This window comes from Nymphalis io, chromosome 3 (assembly GCF_905147045.1).
Source record: "Nymphalis io chromosome 3, ilAglIoxx1.1, whole genome shotgun sequence".
Taxonomy (NCBI): domain Eukaryota; kingdom Metazoa; phylum Arthropoda; class Insecta; order Lepidoptera; family Nymphalidae; genus Nymphalis; species Nymphalis io.
Genome location: NC_065890.1, coordinates 6,754,054 through 6,773,924, shown reverse-complemented (window position 1 = coordinate 6,773,924; position 19,871 = coordinate 6,754,054). Strand labels below are relative to the sequence as shown.

The 19,871-nt window shown below is 32.2% G+C and overlaps 5 protein-coding genes across 7 annotated transcripts; 3 read left to right on the top strand and 2 right to left on the bottom strand.

Moving 5' to 3' along the window:
• Positions 1 to 185: 185 nt before the first annotated feature.
• LOC126780260 (E3 ubiquitin-protein ligase Su(dx)) lies at positions 186 to 8,637 on the top strand. Of its 3 annotated transcripts, none has more exons than XM_050504578.1 (14): positions 186 to 291; positions 480 to 566; positions 986 to 1,112; positions 1,475 to 1,762; positions 1,848 to 2,089; positions 2,255 to 2,472; positions 2,763 to 3,070; positions 3,551 to 3,795; positions 3,905 to 4,198; positions 4,413 to 4,913; positions 6,009 to 6,104; positions 6,438 to 6,590; positions 7,772 to 7,903; positions 8,229 to 8,637. In XM_050504578.1, exons 3-14 carry the CDS (start codon positions 1,043 to 1,045, stop codon positions 8,364 to 8,366), a joined length of 2,685 nt encoding a protein of 894 aa, XP_050360535.1. In that variant the 5' UTR covers positions 186 to 291; positions 480 to 566; positions 986 to 1,042; the 3' UTR covers positions 8,367 to 8,637. The 3 variants fall into 3 exon arrangements, with proteins under 3 accessions (XP_050360535.1, XP_050360549.1, XP_050360541.1); XM_050504584.1 differs by lacking the exon at positions 186 to 291 and adding an exon at positions 298 to 316; XM_050504592.1 differs by lacking the exon at positions 480 to 566 and having other exon boundaries at positions 216 to 291.
• A 186-nt stretch (positions 8,638 to 8,823) lies between these two features.
• On the bottom strand, positions 8,824 to 12,776 carry LOC126780246 (alanine--tRNA ligase, cytoplasmic). The gene is made up of 2 exons (XM_050504554.1): positions 12,653 to 12,776; positions 8,824 to 11,862 (listed from the first exon to the last, which is right to left on the bottom strand). Exon 2 carries the CDS (start codon positions 11,848 to 11,850, stop codon positions 8,947 to 8,949), a length of 2,904 nt encoding a protein of 967 aa, XP_050360511.1. The 5' UTR covers positions 11,851 to 11,862; positions 12,653 to 12,776; the 3' UTR covers positions 8,824 to 8,946.
• A 320-nt stretch (positions 12,777 to 13,096) lies between these two features.
• On the top strand, positions 13,097 to 14,786 carry LOC126780444 (transcription termination factor 3, mitochondrial). The gene is made up of 3 exons (XM_050504933.1): positions 13,097 to 13,734; positions 13,975 to 14,189; positions 14,311 to 14,786. The coding sequence occupies exons 1-3, from the start codon at positions 13,211 to 13,213 to the stop codon at positions 14,586 to 14,588; spliced, it is 1,017 nt and encodes a 338-aa protein (XP_050360890.1). The 5' UTR covers positions 13,097 to 13,210; the 3' UTR covers positions 14,589 to 14,786.
• LOC126780438 (endoplasmic reticulum-Golgi intermediate compartment protein 3) lies at positions 14,254 to 19,395 on the bottom strand. Its single transcript, XM_050504919.1, has 8 exons — positions 19,020 to 19,395; positions 18,778 to 18,936; positions 18,556 to 18,692; positions 18,414 to 18,487; positions 18,174 to 18,339; positions 17,619 to 17,808; positions 14,826 to 15,027; positions 14,254 to 14,739 (listed from the first exon to the last, which is right to left on the bottom strand). Exons 1-8 carry the CDS (start codon positions 19,111 to 19,113, stop codon positions 14,604 to 14,606), a joined length of 1,158 nt encoding a protein of 385 aa, XP_050360876.1. The 5' UTR covers positions 19,114 to 19,395; the 3' UTR covers positions 14,254 to 14,603.
• LOC126780517 (reactive oxygen species modulator 1) lies at positions 16,221 to 16,702 on the top strand. The gene is made up of 2 exons (XM_050505081.1): positions 16,221 to 16,440; positions 16,510 to 16,702. Exons 1-2 carry the CDS (start codon positions 16,310 to 16,312, stop codon positions 16,616 to 16,618), a joined length of 240 nt encoding a protein of 79 aa, XP_050361038.1. The 5' UTR covers positions 16,221 to 16,309; the 3' UTR covers positions 16,619 to 16,702.
• Positions 19,396 to 19,871: the final 476 nt, after the last annotated feature.

The following is a 19,871-nucleotide window of genomic DNA, read 5'->3' as shown; positions in this document are numbered from 1 at the left end:
TGGGCATCTTTGGAATAAATTATTTAGTTAGTAATTCTCATTTGGTCTTAAAATGAAGATTTATAATTGACATAATTTTGTAAAATGATAATATCATTTTTAAAATTTACTTTTAAAACGTTTCTAAAAAAATGTTCAGCTCCGCATCAAAGTCAAACGTTTTGTTTGTTTTATCTGTAAGCTCCCAGCACTTTTGAGGTTTTGAGTCGAAATTAACATTATAGTGAATATGTATAGCGTACAAAGTTAATCTGTGAAATAAGAAATTAGTAATCTGTTTTGTTGGTGCTAGTAAGTTGCTTAAAAAGTATCTCTGGTATTACTAACTTGTGACTAATTAAATTCAGGATTATTTTGTTTATAATTACAACGTAGTTGTTTTGCGAAAGATCATATTTACAAAATAAAACAGTTTATTGTTTTTGACAAACTTGACCATTGTGTACTGACAACTGATTCTAAAGTCTATTTCCTTTCAGTCTTAACTTCTTCAGAAAGATAAGGAAAAACGATAATGACCTAATCGGGAAAATTTGCGTACATTACATCGGCTTTACTATAAATTGGTGAATATTTATTAATTTAATTAAAAAGTTGAAACTCATGTCCAATAGTATCGTAATATTAGTTTGCAAAAATCAAAGCAAATGATTGTTTGTGAATGTTTATTACGTAGAGACCAGTGCTTAATAAAGTTATTCAGCAAATTATTCGTAATCAATATTACTAATTATGATATATTTTTATACACTAAATAATGTGTAATGAATTTGAAATTTTATACACTAAACAATTTGTGTAATGAAATAGTTTGTTATTAATTATCTATTAAATTAGCAACTTATCCGTCTTAATCTTATACTTTATATAATAGTGAGTTGTTACTTTAATAAACTTATTTGTTACACTTTAGTTTTTAACACTAGATAAAAGTAACTTATACATAGAAATCAGTATCTTAATAAAATTATTCAATTACTTTCAGATCTATAATGTTGAAAAGCTAATTGTCCAGCAAACATTATGAAATAATCATATCACTATGACAGAAAGCATTACAACACTTACTGCTCCAATTTCTCTATCAACATATCATCAGCTGAGTTTAACTGGTAAGTATTTCAACAAAGATCTTTGTTTATTGTTATTATTTGTTTCTATTTTAAATCTCTGACCATAGCTGAGATTATTAAATTTTGTGTCTAAGTATGTGTATGTGTTGTCATTTGGAATAATATTAGCATATTACATTTATATATGAGTCATTTGTTTTTATCTATACAAGACTCAATTGATATATATTATTGGATTCAAATATACATGATGATAAAATTCTGAATTCGGAAACTAGTTGTCATATTTGATAAAAAAGAATGGAAATTGATTAATTAATTAATTTACTTTACATAAAATGGACTTACACTTATCAATGTAAAATATATATAATTCTAATTTAATACATTTTATATTTCAGTTGAATCGGCAAGTATCCGTAACTCTGGACTTTTTAAACCCAATCCCTATTTGCAACTTATAATAGATGATAATATTTCAAGAAGAACTGAGGTCATAAAAAATACATTACATCCAAAATGGAAGGAAGAATTTACAGTTTTGGTTACACCTTTATCTCAGCTAGTTTTGCGTTTGGCTGACCATCACAGTTTTCGAAAGGATCACATCATAGGAGAGAAAAAAATTAACTTATTAAAAATTCTTCTGTATATCAATGGAAAATGTGAAAATGTGGAATTAAGTATTGGTAAACATAAAGTGATTTTGTTATTATAAAGTTTTTATATATAAGTATATTTGAATAACATACTTATTTTACTACTTTATTTTAGATTTGATGAAGAATGTTTCTCAGGATAATGCTTCTAATGGGAACACAGAAGTGAAAGCAGCCGAGTTAGTGTTGCTTTTAGATGGCTTAAGAATTGAGCCATCTATTTTAAGTCAGTCACATGAGGCATTAGGGGAAACTACTAATTCCCATAGTCCCCTTTGTGAAGGTGTTCGATGCAGGTTTAGAATAAGAAATAATGTAGAAAACCAGAGGTCTGTGGTGCATCTCCGAGCATTGCGTGTATGTATCAAATAATAAAACATTACACATTTAAAGATTTTGTACTAAAGCATTTTTACCTGTGCCAAGATGTAGCAATTTATAGCTCAGCTAAACTAAGCATGACCGTTTCATATCCAGTTGCTTATTTTCAATCGACGAATTAAGTTTAAGTTTGAAATATAGCCACCGCCGGGTCCGCCGCCACTGAGCAATGGTGCCGTGTCCGTGAGCGCATTGGAGAGTGGGGCCGGCCCCTCGCGGCAGGACGAGCCGCCGGCCGCGCCCGTCGCGGCGCACGTCTCGCCCGCTCCCGCCGCCGCTCCCTCGGCGACCACCGCCCCTACTGCCGAAGAACCTCTGCCGCCGGGATGGGAAATGCGATACGATGTTTATGGGAGACGGTAGGACACTTACTAGACATTTTACCAAAAATTCCGTATCTATATATTACATGTATCAATATGGAAGGTTGGTCGCAAGGTTGTATACTGCTTTGCTCTCACACTGTTTACGTGAGTGTTTAAGTAATCAATGTCTGTGCCATTTTGCTCATTATGCTATTCAACTGAAATTGCAGCAATAGGCATTCGTTTTATACTAACGCAAAAGAATAAGCGAAATTGTTGAATTGAAAAACCGTTCCTGCGAATGGTGCTCTATCTATAAAGTCAAATACGTAGAGAACACTCAGGTACTATGTGGACCACAACACGCGATCGACGTCCTGGGAGCGGCCGCAGCCTCTGCCGCTGGGCTGGGAGGTGCGGCGCGACGCGCGTGGGCGGGTGTACTACGTGGACCACAACACGCGCACCACCACGTGGCAGCGGCCCGACACGGAGCGCCTGGCGCGCTTCCAGCTGTGGCGCGGCGAGCGCCGCTACGTGGTGGCGCAGGGCAACCAGCGCTTCCTGTTCCCGCCAACGCGCCCGCACGCGCCGTCCTCGCAGCCGCAGCTGCTGCCCGAGCCCATCGACGCGGAACACGACCCTCCCCCAAGTAGGCTCGCATACACATACGTTATACTAATTCAAATCGTAATTATATATAGCTGGTTCCTCCTGACTGGCCTAGCCCAGTCTGGGTACGGGCCTCGGGGTTGCCCCCTTTACCCAGGCTGTTCCTCACCGACAGGTTAACCTGTCGTGTTTTTTTTTGGCCCGAGGGGCCAGGATCTTAAAGACCCATTATCTGTTCGATATAAGAAGATTGCGCAAAAAAATCTTAACAAACAATGGCAAGAGTAAAGCCCATTCTGCAACAACATCTGTACTTTTTTATTAGTATTTGTGAAGCAAACTATTTTATATCTTATTCTTAATTATATATATAATACATAAGTGAAGTGCAGATATCAGTTAAGTTTCCGCTTAAAAATATTTGTCAATTAAAAAGAAGCATGTCACTTACATGTCACTAAAGATTGCCAAAAACAAATGGATGTGAATAAGATATCTATTGGTTCGATGCCACGCGCAGGCGCCAGCGGTTCGAGCGGGCCGGGTGCGGCACCGGGCGGGCCGGGAGCGGTACCGGGCGGGCCGGGAGCGGCACCGGGCGGGCCGGGAGCGGCGCCGGGCGGGTCGGGAACGGCGCCGGGCGCGGCGGACGAGGCGCTGGGCGCGCTGCCGGCCGGCTGGGAGCGCCGCGTGCAGCCCGACGGCCGCGTGTACTTCGTCAACCACAAGAATCGCACCACGCAATGGGAAGACCCGCGCACCCAGGTAGGTATTGATGTACTATGCTATGGTGGGAAAAGCTTCTTTCTTCTTAACAGGAGAGGAGGTCTTTGGTCACCTATATTTTTTTTATAAAAAACACAAAATATTTTAGGGTCAAGAAATCAGCGCGTTAGAGGAAGCTCTTCCTCCCGGTTGGGAGATAAGGTTCACGGAGGAGGGCACGCGGTACTTCGTAGACCACAACACGCGCACCACCACATTCCAGGACCCCAGGCCGGGCGCGCCGAAGGGTCCGCAAGGCGCCTATGGCGTACCCAGAGCCTACGAACGCTCGTTCAGATGGAAACTTAGTCAATTTAGATACCTATGCCAGAGCAACGCTTTACCCAGTCACATAAAAATAACATTATCGCGGCAGACTCTTTTCGAAGATTCATATCATCAGGTGAATTTATCGTTTAATCATCTAACGTAAACATAACATTTAAAGCTTTAGTTTTTATCAGTTGGCTTATCAGTTGGACTCATTTAAATGTGCGATATTGCATGCCACCTACTAATAACCTATTCAAAACTGATAATTAACTTTGTTTATTGCACTGTCGATTACTATGCCAGAGTTATATCTTATATATTTTGTTCGTTTCTTTACTCTTCAGATCATGAGGCTACCCGCATACGAACTTCGGAGACGATTGTATATAATATTCCGCGGCGAGGAAGGTCTAGATTACGGAGGAGTTAGCCGTGAATGGTTTTTCTTACTATCCCACGAAGTTCTCAATCCAATGTATTGCCTTTTTGAATATGCAAACAAAAATAATTATAGCCTTCAAATAAATCCAGCCAGCTATGTTAACCCAGATCACTTACTTTATTTTAAATTCATAGGAAGATTTATTGCAATGGCACTGTATCATGGAAGATTTATATATTCCGGTTTCACGATGCCTTTCTATAAGAGAATGTTAAATAAAAAACTGACAATGAAAGATATAGAATCTATCGATCCGGAATTTTATAACTCGTTAGTTTGGATTAAAGATAACAATATTGACGAGTGTGGTCTTGAAATGTGGTTTAGTGTAGATTTTGAAGTTTTAGGACAAGTTATACATCATGAATTAAAGCCGTCGGGTGATAAAGAGCGTGTCACAGAGGTATGTTTCTTACTTAATTGATAAGTATTAACGTAGGCGCGTATTTTAACCCATTGTTTGAAAAAAAAATATTGTATGTATCACTAACTAAAACAATTTCATAAACGTCAATCGACATTTACAATAATAATATTTGTACATATTTTACTCGGGTTTTACCGTCTGAATCACTCTCGTGATCACGTCAAACATCCGGCAACACAACATACAAATATGTATGATTTATTATTACATAAGTGTATAATAATTTTTCGAAATTTCAATCTACTTTGTAACTATCACCTTGTATAGTTATTTGGTTAAAGTAATTGATGCCTGTTTAGTGATATTTGGATACAATATAATAATTTACTCATTCATATCAATTGAGATTGAATGAAATGAATGAATGATAGATTTGAAATTCAAAGTATCTTTTTTATACATTATTCTAGTAAGCTAAAACATATAAATTATTTTCATGTAAATATTAAAAAAAAACATTGAAGATAATATCACTTATATAAAAAAACGGGCTTATCGTTATCATATGAATATTAAAAATATATTTCTAGAATGCCATAAAACTACTAATGATTGCTTTGGAAATTTGACGTAGTTTTAATTTCAAAATGAATAATATGGTAAATTTAACTGGATTTTTTTTGTAACATATTGATCAAATATATACACAAATATATTTATTATTAATAGATTAGATTGAAAAATAAAAATAAATTGAATTCATATTTATTTATAATCTTTTCTATTATTATTATATGATTAACATTACGACTCTATTACTGTAAACCAATTACGAAGGGCGGAAGAACGATAATATAAAAAATAGATTTCCATAAAGAATATATACATTTAATTGTACTTATATTTAATTGTAATTATATAGTTCATGATGTATATTCGTTTGAGAAAAGAGTAACTACTGAGTTTTCGACGAATATTTTCTGTTTAAACTCAGTAGTTACTCTTTTTTTGAGTTCGATTACGAACTAGTGGTAGTTTTACATTCATTTTATTATTGTAAGATGACGATACAAAAGTTCTTGTACGAGCATTCCTGCTAATAATTATATGTATATTTATTTTGTGTTTCAGGCTAATAAGGAGCAATATTTACAATTAGTTACACAATGGCGTATGACTCGAGGAATCGAAGAACAAACGATCGCTTTTCTTGACGGTTTTAACGAGGTATTATATATGTTTTGAATATGATATGATGAGCTTGATATATTAGTTAATCGTATACATATTATTATGAATTCCCTCCCCATTCCCATGGATGTCGTAGGGATAGACTGAGCGAGGATTTTTTTTTTGTCTTAAGCGCATCTTTCAATACTATCTGTACTTAAAACTCCAATGAATCGCATGTTAGTGGGCAAACCGTACCACCAAGAGTATTCCCTATGATTGGCGAGAGACGGGAGCCAAATCTTTGCGTCAGACAGTTTACACTCCGCGCCGATAATGGAATGGAATAAGAGCAAGTGAATGTGATGATGACATGATTGCAATATGCAGGTCGTACCGTTGGAATGGTTGAAGTACTTCGACGAGCGCGAGCTGGAGCTGATGCTGTGCGGCATGCAGGAGGTGGACGTGGACGACTGGCAGCGGAACACCATCTACCGCCACTACACGCGCACCAGCAAGCAGGTCGCTTGGTTCTGGCAGGTTGGCATTACTCTTTATAAGACGTTTTGTACATATAACACTCACTATATATTTTTTACTTTGGTGTACAAGTTTTTTTCGTGTATGATATCATGAAAATTGAATTCTTAAAATTCACTAAATAAAATTCCAGTATACCTATACTGTATTAAAAAGCAGAAGTTAAGATAAACAAATCTTAGATTTTTATATTCTGTGCAATTTTTATTTTCTAGGCAAGCGCGCTTCATCTTAGACTGTATCTCACTTTCCATCAGGTGTAATAACAGTCAAGCGCTAGGCTATATTCCACTAAAATACATATATCAATTTTAATTTTACTTTCACAGTTTTGATTACAACTCCGCCGAAAATGAAAACGTCATTTTCTTCGCGAATACCTATCGATAATATATATTATTTAGATATATATTATTTAGATATATATTATTTAGATATATATTATTTAGATATATATTATTTAGATATATATTATTTAGATATTTTAGACCAATTACGTCACGTCAATTCACAGTTAAAGTTTTTAGTTATTTTTACCCTCTTACAATTGGAATTGGTTATAAATAAAATTAGTACATTCCTTTTATTTAGCTAGCTTATAAGGCTGCAAATCCCGAGGGCCCGAGTTCAAACCCTGGGTCAGACTAAAAAAGTAATGGTTAAAACTTATTGGATTTCGATCAAGAAATTCTCATCTCACGCCTCGGAAAGGACGTAAAGCCGTTGGTCCTATACTAACAGATCGGCGGGACCAAACTCGATGCGGAGGGCGGATAACCGGAGCTTTAATGCATCTTGGGAGATACGTATTTCCAGCAATGGACTGCGATTGGCTGAATGATAATCATCACTTGTATAGTATTTGTGTATATCAGTTAATTCTTACACACTGCTACTTGATGACATAACTAAATTCTAAACGAAAATGAAAACTCACTAGTAGCTACCTGCATTTGATCCGGCAATCTTCGGTTAGATTCACGTGTTCTATCCACTGTTACATCTCGACTTACCTATAAGTAAAATAAAAAAATAGGAAACAATAATATGATTTAACGGTGCACAAGTATTATATAATAGCGTCTCGTTCTATAGCCATTTGTACAATTCATATATGCTTCGTAAAATTTATTTCTTATGAAAAGTTAACCACCTTATGTATACATTGAGCATAATTTCAGTTCGTGCGACAAATGGACAACGAAAAACGGGCGAGATTGCTTCAATTCGTTACGGGAACTTGTCGAGTGCCAGTTGGTGGGTTTGCTGAGCTTATGGGTTCTAATGGACCTCAACGCTTCTGTATAGAAAAGGTAAGAAAGAAAAACTGGAACAAGGTCTTTAATTTTTTAATGAAACCTACATATCAATATATGGAATTAAAAACTAAGTTAAATTTTACTATGAAAATAGTTAATAACGAATTAAATTTTTATGAACTTTCAATGGAACATTTTTTACAACCGAATTAATAAAAACTTCTTTCTGAAGTCTTAAATTAAAATTGATTTCAAAAATTAAACCCTTTTAGTGGTTGATTTCGAGTTGGGTATCCATGTTATTATAATAATGATAATTATCCATGTTATTTATTATAATAATGATTACGGTTTTTTTTTAATACTTTTATCAATATAGGTCGGAAAAGACACATGGCTACCGCGGTCTCACACATGCTTTAATCGCCTCGACTTACCGCCTTATAAAAGTTACGAACAGTTGTGTGAGAAATTGAACTATGCAATCGAAGAAACGGAAGGTTTTGGTCAAGAGTAATAGATTTTGCTAGTAGCACTAGTAGAATATTGTAAATTATTAATAATACTTTAATTTAAATGCACCAACCTCCATGAGAGGTTTTGTTCAATTGGAATTGGTGCCGTCGTAAAAAGACCAACCAAATACTTGTATGAATATTTGTTTATTAAACAATAATTTTATTGTGTAGATATCTTAGCGTATTATGTCAGTTATATAAGATATATTTTGTTTGAACTGTATTTATAAAGTTCGTCTATAAAGTTCAATAAAAATCTTTGAAATGCTATTTGTTTCATTATTGTTCAACACAGTATATTGAAAAACATGCATCAAGCAGACTTAAATATTTATAAACAGAGTAGCATGTATACATTCATATTTTGTTGGTTTACATACATTACTTTATTTTTTAAAACAAATATTGTTCCAAGAAATAAAATCATATAATTTTATTAACACTAATATCAAAAGAAAGACTTGATTTAAAAAAAAAGTATATTGTTAAAATACTGCCAATCATAACTGTAGCAATAAAGATATTTTTTTATGTTTAATACAAAAAGAAATAAATAACAAAATTAAACTGCATTATTAATTAAAACAATTTAGAAGTAGCAAATTCGCGTGCAACTTTAATAGCTTCATTCAAAGCTCTGATATTGGTGCCGGAGGCCTGAGCAGATTCTGCCTTTCCACCGCCTTTACCTCCAATTATAGGCACAATGGATTGAATCCATTCAGATGCTAATAATCCTTTTTCATTAAGATTTTTAGGTACAGCTACCAAACAGAAAATTTTACTGGACTCTTCATCAACAGAGAAAAACATTGCAGCTGAATTAGGCTGCAGCTGTTTTACTTGTTTTAATGCAGCATCTAACGCTTTTGTATTATTATATGCCTTCAATTCTTCTATGATTATTTCCGAACATTTATCACCCAAACATATTTCTTTTGCTCTTTCGATCACTAAGTTAATAGTCATTGCTTTAGCCGCTCTTTCTTTGTCATCTAATTGTTTCTTTAAATTCTTAAGCATTGTTCGTAGCTCTTCTTTCTTCCAATACGATATCTGGGCCTGGGAGACATCATTTGTAAGGTCAACAATTTTTTTTACAATTTCTTTTTGATTGATATTCTCGCCTTGTTCTTTGATGAAATTTGCAATGTTATTTACTTCATTTTCCAGAATGCTCATTTTATTAATAGCTTTTAAGGCTTCAGGGCCAGTTAGTGCTACAATTCTTCGAATACCTTTTGCAATACCTTCTTCACTGACAATAACATATTCTCCAATATGTCCAGTTTGGTGTAAGTGAGAGCCACCACAAAATTCAACCGAAGTTTCAAAACCAGTTGATGCATCTGGATTTTTTTCCAACTCTTCAACTGAAATACCAACGGAAACCACACGAACTGGGTCTGGGTAGTGTTCATCAAACATAGCACGAAGTCCTTTTATTTTTTTAGCTTCACTCAAACTGGTGTGTTTTGCGTAAACACGCTTGTTATCACTTATAATTGATTTTATTTCATCTTCTGTGTCTTTTATTTGTTTAACTGTCATGGGACCTTTATTAGTGAAGTCAAATCTAAGACGATCAGGCATTACAAGAGATCCTCTTTGATCAGAATCATTTCCAAGCACTTTTCTTAACACATTATTAAGTATATGTGTTCCTGTATGATTATTCATAACTAATCGGCGTCTTTCTGTATCTATATGTAGAATAAGTGTATCTCCGACTTTAAGTGTACCCTCAATTTTACCTATATGAAGAACATAACCACCTTTTACCTGAACATTAGTAACTGTAAATTCTACACTGTCATCGTCAGATTTTACCATATAGCCTTCATCAAAGATTTGCCCACCCTGTTCAGCATAGAAATTTGTGCAATCCAAAATAACACCACATTCCTGGCCACTAGAGACCTCATTAACAAATTGTTTGTTACTGCGTAATGATAAAACTTTTGCAGAGCATGGAGCAAACTCATATTCAGCATCTTTATCAGTTGAAGATGGAACATAATTATATTTTGGTGAATCATCTGTAGTGGGTACACCGCTTTCTTGTAAATGACTAATGGCATGTATATCTAACGATAACAAATCTTCCTCACCTAAAGTTTTTCCTTGTGACGATAGTTGAGATTCTTTTTTTGCTTTTTCATAACCCTCCATATCAATAACTAAATTATTTTCTTCACACATCAGTTGTGTTAAATCAATAGGGAAACCATAAGTATCATACATACGCCAAGCAACATCTCCAGGTACACATTTAGAATCACCAAGTTTCTCAATTGTTCTGTTAAGTAAATTCCGACCTCGAATTAATGTTTTCAAAAACTGAATTTCTTCTTCATTAATAATTTGAACTATAGATTCTGGATCTTTTTTTATTTCAGGAAACACATCACCTAGTAATTCAACAACAGTATACACCAATGATGCAAAAAATCCTGGTTTTGCATTAAGTTTTTCTGATGCAAATCTTACCGCTCTTCTTAAAATTCTACGGAGTACATAACCTCTGCCTGTATTATCAGGGTGACCACCATCAGATAATGCAATTGTTAATGTTCGTGCATGGTCGGCTAGGACTCGATAAGCCATATCTATACCATCTGTGTCATCAGAACCAACTTTACCAGTATAAGGTCTAACTTTAGTGCCATTTTCAATGGCCTTAAAAATAGGCATGAAGAAATCAGTATCATAATTTGCCCTTTTATTTTGAATGACGGAAACTAATCTTTCTAAACCCAGTCCACAATCAATGTGTCTTTTGGGCAATAACTTTAATGATCCATCAGTTTCTCTATTAAATTGAATGAATACCAAGTTCCAAATTTCGAGTACATCAGGATCATCCATATTAACAAGATGTGCCGCATCTCTTCCACCAATCCTATCATAATGTAACTCAGAACATGGTCCACAAGGCCCTGTCTCACCCATTTCCCAAAAGTTGTCTTTCATATTTCCAGGTAAAATATGGGATTCCGGAACTCCTAAACTTAACCAAATATTCTTACATTCTAAATCCGGTTCCAGGCCAGATGATTTATCTCCCCCAAAATATGTTACATATAATCTATCCCCTGGCAGCTTGTATACTTGTGTAAGAAGTTCCCAAGCCCATGCACATATTTCGTTTTTAAAATAATCACCAAAAGACCAATTCCCCATCATTTCAAAAAATGTGTGGTGATAAACATCTTTTCCCACATCATCTAAATCATTATGTTTTCCACCAGCTCTTATACATTTTTGAGTATTTACAACTCTTACATATTGAGCCATATCAGAGTTAGGATCTACTGATCCTAAAAATATAGGTTTAAATTGATTCATGCCAGCATTGGTAAAAAGTAAAGTGGGATCATCTAAGGGAATTGTAGATGAAGAGTGAACATACTCATGGCCTTTATTTATGAAAAAATCTATAAATGCTTTTCTTATTTCACTTCCGCCCATTGAGGTATCCATTATGACGTTTACCTAAAAATATATGTATTTTGTCATTAAATAAAATTTAAAAAATATATATAAAAATAAGTATTAGTAATAAAAATAAGTTTTTGTGTGTCATTCTTCATGAATTATCAAAATGTAATCATGCAATGTGTTAATTTTTATTTGATACATTATATAATATTTTTTTACAAATGCCATATAAGTGCAAAAAATATGTTATTGCATCATACAAAACCTATCTTACATTTATACCATATGGTCAATTTTAAGTGAATGTGACATGAATATGAAGAAAAATAAATTGGTGTTACAATGAAACTATCACCTTATTTTACACAAGAAAAATGTATACAAAATTTATATTAATGTATATAGTTAAATTGCCAAAACATAGATAAATATTTAGAGATTAGTACCAAGTAGTAGGCATCATTACATATATATTTAAATAAATAACTGAAAAATGTAATTTAATGATGATCATGTTGTGTGTGACTTATCACCTTAATTTCAAATGTTATACAGTAATGTATAATAAATTGATAAAAGGTTATCTCAATACATATTATTTTATTTTATACAAAAACAGAAACTTAAAACTAGTCTTAACGTTGTCCCTAAAATGTGACAAAATATTAAATTTTTATATTCCATATGGATCAAAATGCTAAAGCTACCAGACAAATACAGTGAAAGTAAGTAACCTTTTAAGCAAATAAAATTGTGTATACAAAATTTAATTTCTTAAGTTCAGTAAAATCATGTGGATTTAGTTTATTATTAATTATAAAATATAAATTGAAACACCAATTACCTTTCACACGTAGAATAAAAATTGACAAAGTTAAATTACTGAAGAGAAAGAGCAGTTAGAAACATGCTACACATTCCTAACCACAGACTGCTCCAATTTCAATTTTCAGAGTGCAACGTTGACATTTAACAAGTACCTATGCAATAAAATGACAACTCATAAGAAAATTAGTTTGAAATAATAATAGTGATGTACCAAAGAGCTATCTTTGATATTTAAGAAATGATTAAAGATAGTGCATCTAAGAGATCTTTTTATTTAAAATACTAAATAAATTAATAGTTATAACATGTAATCCATTACATTAAATTATATTGTCAAGACTGTAAAGGACTGAAGGGATAGATAACAGTAATTCGTACTGCTTATGTACTCTGTGGATTATAGATTGAGTCGTTTAACGTCTAATTGACACATGTGTACTAAATCACCAGTGTCAGAAATACTAAACTTATATTTCTTAATTCTTTACAAAATACAAAATCTATTAAGTCTACTTCTGTCATCTAGATAGTATCTACATATTATATCTAAATAAAAGAATGTTTGAATAAAAAAATGTTTAGTATAAAAATGGATTTGTGTCATTTAATTAGATCGATATTTATTTACAATGCAAACAAAATAACCAGAAATTTAAGTAGCGTAGCGTTGTCGAATCCTCTTGTAGGAGTCAAATATGATCAAAACAACACCGTGCTTGAGTCTGGGAGTGAAGATTTATCAGAAGTTACTCCTTACTTTCCTGAATCATTTAATTTAGCTGCTTATGCTAACAAATCTGAAACACTTCAAAACCTTATTAAATTAAATGTGAATCTTAGTAAAATTGAGAAAAAACCTCACATAGTAAACAAACTATTAAAAATGGATTTTGAAAAAGATATGAAACGGAACATATTTTTTATTAAAGATTTTGTTGATTCAGAAAATATTGGAAATTATATTACAAAAAATCCTCTTATTTTATGTGAAAGTATAGAAAACTTTCAAGTAAGAATTAACTACCTACAATCAAAAAATTTTAGTAATTTGCAAATACACGAAATTATAGCCAGAAATCCTTTTTGGTTAATGTTTAGGTAAGATAATACTCATTAAATGTATATAAAGATATCAACTTTGTATCTAATGATAAATGTCTTAAATCTTAGAATAATTTGTAATTTAATTGTAGTAAAATTAATTAATGCATATCATTTATTTTTAAGCAGATTAATTAACTAAGCCTATAGTTGAAATAAAACTTATAATAAAAATGAATAAAATATTAAGGAATTGGATTAAGAGTAATAGCTTTTAACCATTTGATAATTTTACAGCACTGAAAGAATAGACAAAAGGTTGGGATATTTTCAAAATAAGTTTTGTTTAAATGGTAATGAAGTAAGATTACTTGCAACAAAGCAACCTAAAATAATAACATACAGTATTCAACACATAAATACAAATACCTTTGTTGTTAAAGAAGAAATGGGTTTTAATGATGAAGAGGTGAAAACTTTACTATTAAATAAGCCCAAAATATGGATGACAAGTAAGCTATTTGGTTAATTTTGTAAAAATACTTTTATACAATAATGTGAAATAAAAAGAATATATATAATTAGAAACTTTATTAAAAATTTAATAATTAAATCCAAAATATTTTGTTTCAGGTCAAAAATCCTTGTTGGAAAGATTCAATTACCTCCATAATGTCATTAAGATACCCCACAGCTCAATATTGCATTATCCTAATGTGCTTCTTTGTAGAAATTTCAAGGTGAAACAACGTCATATGTTTTTAGAGAATCTTGGTAGAGCTCAGTATAATCCAAACAAAGAAAATTATATTCCACTTAAAGCTTTGATTGAAAACACAGATTCTGAATTTTGCAAAAATTATGCTAAATGTAATGTTGATGATTTTAATCTGTTTTTAAAGACTCTTTGATTAAATATTAATAATTTAGCCTGCTTTTCCCAAAACAACTTTGTTATGAAATGCATTCAGAGAGTGATACAATAGAGTGTCAAATATACCAGCAACAGTGAATACTCCTCCAACAATTGCACAAACATTTGTAGCCAAATGACCAATCGACCTGAAGAGAAAAATATATATAAAATTAAATTATTAATGAACCCTGTTTTTATTTTATTAATAATTTTGTAAAGATAATCTACATACCTTCCTTTTTCGGTATATTTAACCATTAGTGGTGACAATTCATAACTAAAGAATGCCCCTGGCATTCCAGATTCTGTATTCACATTGGAAACAGATTTTTGATGTCTCGTTACAGAGAACTGATTAGTGTGTAATACAGTATTATCTAATCTAACAAACATGGTTGGAACTATTTTTAAATAATACTGAAACATAACAGCACCTGCAATAAGATCAAAAGTAAAAAATAAATAAATAACAATAATGTCCCTCTAGCCGGCGGCCAACTGGCCGCCGTAGCCGAAATCGGTAATTTTAGAGACTAGAGTTAGACATTTTAGAGATTAGCCAACTATGCAGGAGATATTATAGTGCACATGTGTGTGCGCAAACACAGGTGCACTCTCTCTTCCCTCACTCTCATAACCTGATGGGACGGCAATCTGACACGACCGGAAAGAGTTCCGGCGCAGGACCAACGGCTTTACGTGCTTTCCGAGGCATGGGAGTGTACACACTTAAAACTTCCAGACTCTGGGCTGCCACTGAGAAAAATCCAATAACCTTTTATTGGCCCTAACTGGGAATTAAACCCAGGACCTCCGGGTCTGCGGCCTTACATCAAGCCACTAGATACTAGACCAACGAGGCAGTCAAAATAAACAAAAGTAATAATATTTTTTAAACAGATGGAAGATTTCATGTTTGTATGAATAATAGATAGCCAAATCCCAAACTACAAGGAATGGTACAAGACACTTAGTATTCAAAATCTATTTTACTATTCCTATGATTTCAAATTTGTATAATAAATGTTATACAAGTTTGAAAATATAAATAAATCAATACTAAAAGATCACAACATCATTCAAAATACTATTTAATGGACACTGAAGTTGTTATTTTTTGAAAATAATAATAATTTGTGTTTACATATTTCATTTCAATTGTTACCCTTTGTTTTATACAAATGAATGAACATATTCATGCACATTTTCAAGTAACTTTATAATAAAATTGCCATGAAAAAATCAAGAGTAAGAATTGTTTTAAGATAAATTTATTAAAATATGATATGATCTAAATCAAATAGTCTTTTTTAAATGAACGGTTATCAACATATTTGACGAAATCGTGAAAAGAATTCAATGTTACATATTTGGGATTTTTTCATAGGCGAACTGATGCTTACTGACCAGAAAGTAAATACACGTCAAGAGGCATATTTTTATTGGTGACAAATATAATTATTGCTATTTATTGTATATAGTGTTTGTTATGTTAACCTATTGTATTATGTAAGTAGTGGAAAGTATTTTCTAATATTATTTCATAAATTATGAAAAATGTTAACTAGTAAGACGAACGTAATTTTGTAAAAATTGGAATTTGTGACTTGACGACTGACGTTTTTGACATTGACTTAAGCATTAGTGTAAGTCGTAAGATCATAACTAATTTCTGAAAATTCCACAAAATATTTTGTATTTCTAAAAGCATTTATCATGCCAGTCCCAGGGGGCCTTTATCAAAATCAAGGACCTACTTGTTTTGATAAAATGAAAATGGGTTTTATGATAGGATTTTGCGTAGGCATGGCAAGTGGAGGTTTATTCGGCGGGTTTACCGCTTTAAGGTTATTATTGAGTAGTATGTTTAGGTAAAATTTCGTATAAGACGCTAATAAAATGTTTTTAAATTACAGATATGGTGCTAGAGGCCGTGAACTAGTTCATTCTGTTGGCAAAGTAATGCTTCAGGGCGGTGGAACTTTCGGTACATTTATGGCAATCGGAACAGGAATTCGCTGTTAATATATTATAAATTATAATTGTAAATACTTTTCCCTTAAAATGTAGTAACATTGGTTTAATTATAAATAAAGTTTTTTTTAGGATTATGGTTATATAAATAATTTTCATGAGAAGCAACTCGACTAAACATTTTCAGCATACAATAAAAGTATTTAGTCATGATTTATAATTTCTCTTCTTAAACAGCTTATTGATAAAAACAACTTTGTTTGATGTTGTACTAAATTACTTTTGTAATAATTAAAGAATATTGTTCTTCCAGTAATTCTAATTAAGAAAAAAAAGACCCAAATTTAATTTGTAAAAAATAGAAAGAAACCAAATAAATATTTATTATAGATAATTGAAGTTGAACCTCAAAAAAAAACCATTTTACTAGGTGGTAGGGCTTTGTGCAAGTCTGCCTGGGTTATTAACACTCTTTCATCAGTAATTCTACTGTCACACAGGAATACTTAGTTGTAAGTTTAAACCTTAGTGAGTTTAAACTTTAGGGTGAGTGAGCCACTGTAACTACAGGTACAAGTGATATAACATCTTGGTACTCAAGGTTGGTGATGCATTAGCAATTTAAGGAATGGTTGATATTTCTTACAATGCCAATGTCTATGGGTGGCGGTGACTACATACCATCATTTGCCCGTCGCATCTACCTATAGAATAAAAATAAAAAAAATTATATTTCTTGGGGTACGAAAGTTAATCAAATTATATTTTTGTGGTGTTTTTTTTCTTATAATGCAAATTTTATTAAAATATATGCACATTTTGGGATATTACATATTTAATCTACTTTGTAATTTTGAATGCCAAATATAGGTTAGTTTCTAAAATTTCTTATAGTACTAAAAAATTCATAATTCCACAGTGCAGGTTTAATAATGTGTGACAAATTAATTGTAATCAAATCAAATCATTTGAATCCGAATTTTAGTTTAAAATTACTTTGAAGAATATGATTAAAAATATTCAGTACAAATTTATCTTTTATAAATATTACCTTCATTAGCTTGTCCAATTACACCATCAAGAGGAGCAGTATTACCACTCTCTATATCTGTTCCAAATGATAAATGCTTTATTATATGTGTTGTGTTAAAAACTGAGGACGAAAAAGGTTGCACATCATGAACATGTACATGATTTATGGTAAAGCTTTTGCCTGGCGCTATATGGAAACTTCCACCAACCTGAAATATAATGTATTTATGTATGTGAAATGATATATGGTTTAACTTATGCCTCATTATCTACAATATAATTGACAATTTAACATATATTTAGATTTACTTAACCAATGTCATAAACATATTACAAAACACCTGAATAACAGGCACAGTAAACCTCTGACTGATATGACTTGACAGTTTATTGTCACATTTTCCACCATATAAATTGGTTCTGAAACTAAGTCAGTTTTACTTATTATTTAATTCGCAGTTCACGGGGTTTGGTGTTAGGTACCCTAAGCCTTTTTCTATACCCCTTATGTGTATGCAAAGTTTCATGATGGTGAATATTAATGCAGTAAGCCAATTAAGTGATATATTAATACCCTATTAACTTCCATGTATCCATAAATCTGACAGCCTTCTTTTAGGGCAAGGTTAGTTCTTTCCAGTGATTCATCATCTTTACATTGTTCAATAGTTGACAAATCAGGTAATGCCCATCGTCTTAATCTATATGCTTCTTTTACATCATCACAAGTATTACAGCACCTTTAAAACAAAATATTTAATCCTAAAACAATGTAGTGTTAATATTAATTGAATGATATAAGAAAAAAACTTACTGTGTTTCATTGAAAGCTGCACCATAGCAACTTCCACATGTGATCTTGGCAATCTCAGAAATGTTTTGTTTAACCTAGAAATAGTGAATTAAGTGATAGCCAAAAGTGAATACAAATTTTATAGTAAACAAATTGAACCTACAGATGAGGAGACTGGAAATTCTTCTTTTTTAGGTTCTTCTATAGGTATACCATTGAGATCTAATCGTCTCTTATGTATATTATGATCCATTTGGAGATGCTGTTCACCAGACGAATCCATTGCATCTAACACCAAATCTATGAGGTTAAAAGTAGAAGTTAAATTGATTTTGACGAGAGAAATATACATAGTACAATTTAAAATAAAATGCAATATGCTTACAATCACAGGAAATCCTTGGAACTATTATGTCAAAATTTATTCTTAATTTATGTCCCCGTGATGTATCAACAAATAATTCTTCTGATATATTAGGTGACAAATATGTGTGCATTTCAAATAGAATTAATAAAACCATTATAATTGCGCCCATAACAGTAACTGAAAAAAATATGTATTAAAACATTTCTACAAAATATATACATATCAAAACATTCCCACATTAATATATAGTCTATACTCACTAAATGCTCCAGTTGCTGTTTTCACCCTAAAGTCTTCTAAAGTTTTAGCATAAGCATCAAGCTGCTTAAATTTATGTATAAATTGAGAGTCCATGATGATATCATATAACGCTGGTAAATTTGTATAATTCGAAAAATGAAAATAAACTTTACAAATGATTGTATGCCGTTTTCGCCGATTTATATTTTTTATATGTAAATAATGCAGTTATGTATACTAAAGTTTATCTTTTAGTTTTACATTACCAATAAAAATCACTTTTGTTTTTTTAAATGCTATATTGCAATATTATCAGTATTTCGCCTATTTTTATATGTTGTTTTTCGCTTGTGGAGTAAGATAAGAATGAGAATTGCTGATGCTGTCTAAATTCTCGTGTCTGTATGTCAAATGTGTAAACTGTCATTTGTGAATTCTCAAAAATTGTTGTCACTGTCATGTTTCAACAGTTTTTTAATTTTAATGATTAAGTGTGAGAATGCAAGAATAAATCAATTTAATTTTTTGTAATAATATAATTTTCCCATCACACCACACCGATAGTAGCTACGGTTGCAACCGTTGACTTAAGATAATTTACTGCGAGATGCAGCGAGCAGATAGGTGATACGTGAGTCAACATCTCTCGTCTCTCTCATCAGAATATGTATTAACAAAGGAATGGACAAACAAACTTGGAATTTTAAATGGAGACGCTGAAGTATTCCTATTTTTCCAAAAAGTATGAGGTTGATAAAAATAAAAACCAGACAGACCTACTTTACACAAATATATATAATATTATGAAATATTATATAATAATTAAATTATTAGCATTTATGGACTATGAGAAGGCCTTCGACTCTATACAA